The 4,822-nt window shown below is 40.4% G+C and overlaps 1 protein-coding gene across 3 annotated transcripts in view; it reads left to right on the top strand.

The window, feature by feature from the left end:
* The first annotated feature begins 918 nt into the window (after positions 1-918).
* fam151b (family with sequence similarity 151 member B) overlaps positions 919-4,822 on the top strand; it is a 5,529-nt gene continuing 1,625 nt past the window's right edge. The window contains exons 1-4 of one of the 3 annotated variants that reach the window (XM_036213499.1): positions 919-1,036; positions 1,135-1,296; positions 3,870-4,029; positions 4,104-4,321. In XM_036213499.1, the coding sequence (XP_036069392.1) occupies positions 1,176-1,296; positions 3,870-4,029; positions 4,104-4,321 (499 nt within the window). In that variant the 5' untranslated portion in view covers positions 919-1,036; positions 1,135-1,175. Of the gene's footprint in view, positions 1,297-3,869; positions 4,030-4,103; positions 4,322-4,822 lie in introns of all 3 variants that reach the window. The other 2 variants (XM_036213500.1, XM_024260224.2) reach the window with 2 other exon arrangements.

Raw genomic sequence — 4,822 nt, 5'->3', positions numbered from 1 at the left:
TAGACTCACTCTGATTTCTGGGTACATAATTCTTGATTTGTGTATAAAGACTATTTGTGCGTGCATATTCTTGATTTTCATATGTGTACTTTAGGATTTGTGCATAAGTTTGGATTTGGATGTATGTAATTCTTGATTTGTGCATAGCTTTACATTTTTGCGTGCGTATTCTTGATTTGGAACTAATAGGTTTTGTGCACAAGTAAAAAAATTACAAAATAAAAAAAAACAATTTACACATGCACAAATTAAAATTAAAACAGCTTGAAACTAATTACACACGAGGTTAATGTGTTGCGAGCCTTCAGGGCCACCGTAATTATCCACTCCTCATTAACATCTGGTATTGTCCCCCCACTCCTGAAGCCTGCTGCTGTCAAGCCAATTCTGAAAAAACACAGTTCAGATCCCAATTATTTTAATAATCTCTGTCCTACCAAAGAGGCCAAAGAGGAGGTTTAGGGATGCAGTGAATGAAGACATGAAGGTGGCTGGTGTTAGAGTGGAGGATGCTGAAGACAGGCTTAGATGGAGGAAACTGATTCGCTGTTACGACCCCTGAAGGGAAAAGCCAAAAGGAAAAGAAGAAGAAGAAACACTGGAGCTCCAGTGTTAAAGGGTTAAAGTGACATAAAGATACTGTCAATCCCACTGCAGGTGTTGCAGTTCTCTGATGTTTCCCTCATCTATGAACTTTAGGAGATCCTCAGTCTGGATTTGGAAACCATCATTGGGCTGCTGATGGGCTACAGTCAGTCAGGGCTTTTTCTTTTGGGTCTGAGCGACAAAACTGCTCCGAATACAGGAAAAAATATTATTGTCTCGGTCAAGTTAATGCCAAAATAAGCAGTTTTTGAATGGAAAAGAATGATTGATTTCAGAAATAAAACATTTTGTGTAACCCTTTCTCACAGAGCCAGAGCATAATGTATAACCAGCACCTGGTTGCATCACGCTCTCGGTCCTCCGGGGCAGCAGGGGGCGATCGTGCGCAGGTCGGCTGTCCTGAACCGTGCAGTTTCCTGAGCTCTAACCGGTAACGACTCAAACGTCGGACTTTATTTCGGTTCTGTTCGGCTGTCTCGGGAGTTTGGCAGCTAAAGGAGTCTGGGGTCTGTTTTCTAAACGGTGCAGCAGAGTGACTGAGCCCGCTGGGGAGCGCTCGGGAATCAGGGATGAGCGACGGGACGCTCGAGTACTTCAGAAGCGTGGGCGCGCTCACCGGCGAGGACGCGTGCGCAGTCAGCTGGGCGCACGCGGTCAACAGTAGGAGCGAGCTGGCGCGTGCTCTTACAGGTGGGCTAGTGACGTTATTAACACTTCAGGTGGGAGTTCTTTAAAGAGGTTATCACCACCTGCAGGTAGATTTGACTGGGACTCAAAATTCATGGATATAAATATGGAGAATTCTGGCTAATTGTAAATAAATACTGCTTAAATAACAAAATAAAAGAAGTGTCTTTAAAAATATTACATATCCTGTTAAAACATTTGTTAAGTCATTTGTTTGTGAATTTTATAAATACAAGTATATTCTGGGCAAATGTTGGAAATTCATGGTAAAACTGGAAAGACACTCAAACTTTCAGAAAAGAACATTATTTTGGGCTGTTATGATGACAGCATGAATGAGGACTTAACTTTTGTAAAACAAATGATTTTGTCTTTTGGTAAATTTCATATACATAAAGGGAATGGTCAAACTTCAAACCTAATTTTCAACACTTGTTGCATGAAACAAAACAATGTTACTTTCATAAAACAAAGAAAAAAAGGCAATTTCACAATACAATTTTTGATAAGATTATTTTTTTAAATAAACTCTGTTGCTTATTGCTTTTTTAAGTGATGCTTATGTATCATATACATTAAGGTCTGTACACATTGAAAAACTAGAAAAAGGTGCATTACCGGGAATGCCTTTTGTGGATTGTAGTTGCTGAAGTTGCTGAAGCTTTTTGCTGTAAACGGTGACACAATTTACTTTAGTGCAGAGATTAACTGAAAATGCAAAAGCCATTTGAATTTTTTTATTTACTAAAAGACTGGAAATTTTATTGAAGAACTATGAAAGAGTGCTGAAGTTGACCTAAATTTCTGACAAATTTTGTAATCAAATTGCTCAAAATCCAATTAATGCCAGTTTTCCAAAAATACCTAATGTGTTGCTTAAATATGAGCTAAACTCCAAATTAGCATAAAGAACCTCAGTAGATGCCAAATTAGCCAAAAAGCTAAAACATTGCTTAAATACTAGCTAAACTCCAAAATAGTCTAAAATTCCTCAGTAAGCTAAATTAGTCAAAAACGTTACCATGTTGCTAAACTTTAAATTAGCCTAAAACCCCCAGTAGATAACAAATTGGCAAAAAATGTTAGCATGTTGCTAAAATATTTGATAAACTCATTTTTTTTAATAAAGGATGAAAACATAGCCCATGAATATAACTATAAGGTTTGTTGCTAATCTGCTTAAAATGTTGGAATTTTAAGATTTTCTCATTTATTTCCTATGGGGCATATTTTGCTCAATATTTTGGAAAACAATGCAGTTATGAATACCAAAAATACAAGCAGTAATGTCCTGAACGAGCTGAACATTTTGATACCAAGATTACTGAAATCAAAGGTTTTAAAAATAATTGTGTGAACCAAGCATACACACAATTATTTTCAAAACTTTTTTTGATGAACTGAGTTAGCTTAAAAACATGTTTTTTTCTTTTTTCTTTATTGATTTATCCATGAACATCCATTTTCAAAACTTTTGGGATCACAGGTTGGTCAAGTGGGTGCACCCTGAACGCGTCCCCAGTCTGGACCACACAGTCACACTCACATGCAGATCTGGAGGCTATTAGAGTCACCAGTTCACCCTGAAGCACGTTTAGGACTGCAAACCCACACGTGCACGGCGAGCATCATCAAACACACGTAAAGCTCCCAGCTGGGATTTAAACCAGGGACTTCTGGTTATATACCGGATTCATTCTTAATTAAAGATTTTTCCGGTCATATCTTCCAAATAACAAACATTGCTGCAAATACTGATATATTTACAAACACTATCATTAACAATCAGCCTTCCAGTGCTGACAGACGCTTTCTAACTCTAATAATCCAGTTCAAACCTTTTATGGGCTTAAAAAAGCATTTTTATTTGATATTTAATACAGTTTTTCTAAAGCTAAACATTAGACGACCAAAGTGCAGCAGCTGTGGGTCTCTGAATGACTGCTGCAGCCCACAGCCTGAGACTCTTTTAGGAAGTTTGTTGTTTTGAGAAGCAGATATTTGACATATGTGACACACTCGCGTTTAAACGTGTGAAGCAGTTTCTGTGCTTCTGAAATATAAATTCAATGGAAATAACATTCCTGAAACATGACGTTGAAACGTTCTGCTTAAATAATCAAATCTTCGTTTTTTAAATCAGGGTTTTTGTGGACCTTGTGGTTGCTGTGCTGCTGCCCTCTTCTGGTGAGATACAGATGTTGTTCATGCTCCTGACAGCATGACTGAGGACCATATTTATTACATTTTTTGAAAGGTACCTCAGGCAATATTAAAACTGTTCACAGGCTCCTTTTGGCCCACAGGCCACACTTTGGACATGTCTGCATTACAGCCGGTAGCAGCTCAGGGTTTGTGCGTGTGCATGTTATGTGACAGACCGTCATGGTGTCCTTGACATCAAATTGTAATGATATTCCGACCACACATAATCATCCTAATTTATATTTGATTGAGTGAGTCTTGTTCAGCAGGTGGCGCCGTTTCACCGTCCATGAATTACAGCTAATGTTCCTTAGGACCTCCATTATGGAGGCGTCAGAGCCTCTGCTCATGTGTTGGGGGGCGTCTCTTAGGTCACTGTCACATGATCGAAGCTGATGTCATCCTGAGAGGTCGTGACCCCAGAGAGCCCGTCATGGCCCACCCGCCAGACACAGACAGTGACGTTACACTGAGCGAGTGGCTTCACGAGGTGAAGGAGCACCGTAAAGGAATCAAGCTGGACTTTAAGAGGTGACCCCCCCTCCACACACACATCTTCTCTGGGTGGATGCAGGTTCTAACAGTGCACCTGGCTCTCCGTGCAGTCTGGAGGCCTTGGCTCCGTCCTTGGCTCTGCTGGAACCGGTGCTTTCCGAGAAGGCTCGTCCTGTGTGGATCAATGCTGACATCCTTACTGGTCCTGGGGGGCGGGCCACCCCCATAAAGGCAGAATCCTTCCTGTCAGCTACTGCTGATCTACCCCCCCATGCCGTGCTGTCTCTGGGGTGGACCACAGGCTGGACCGCAGGGGCAGAAAACCCAGGTGAGTTCACCTGAGACTGTCTGAGGGGAGGCGGGGTTGAGCTGAGCATCACGCTGCGTGCACCAATGTGGGAGGTATCAGACATGTGAATGTGTGGGTGCATGAGGGAAAGAGGGTCTATGTCAGGGGTGTCAAACTCAATCACACAAGGGGACAAAATCCAAACACACCTTAGGTCACGGGATAACAGGATAAACATTTATTAAACACTCTAAAACTAGATTTATAAAACTGTAATTTTTTAACATGTTTTTGAACAAGATATATAGCATTACCTGCTATTGTGAATGCTGTAAGCTGAATTTGGCTGCTGAAGATGCTGAAATTGATAGCTGATAACATTGAAGCTGATAGCTGAAAATACTGAAGCTGATAGCTGAAAATGCTGAAAAAACTGGAAAAAAGCCTAAATTAGCCAAAACAAACTAGGGTGTAAATCTTAGCCTAACTCCAAAACCGGATAAAAAAACAAAAAAAGAAAATTCTAAAATAGCCAAAACA

The sequence above is a fragment of the Oryzias melastigma genome, linkage group LG9 (assembly GCF_002922805.2).
Source record: "Oryzias melastigma strain HK-1 linkage group LG9, ASM292280v2, whole genome shotgun sequence".
NCBI lineage: Eukaryota > Metazoa > Chordata > Actinopteri > Beloniformes > Adrianichthyidae > Oryzias > Oryzias melastigma.
The sequence above is the reverse complement of the archived record's forward strand: the minus strand, read 5'-3'. Positions and strand labels throughout refer to the sequence as shown.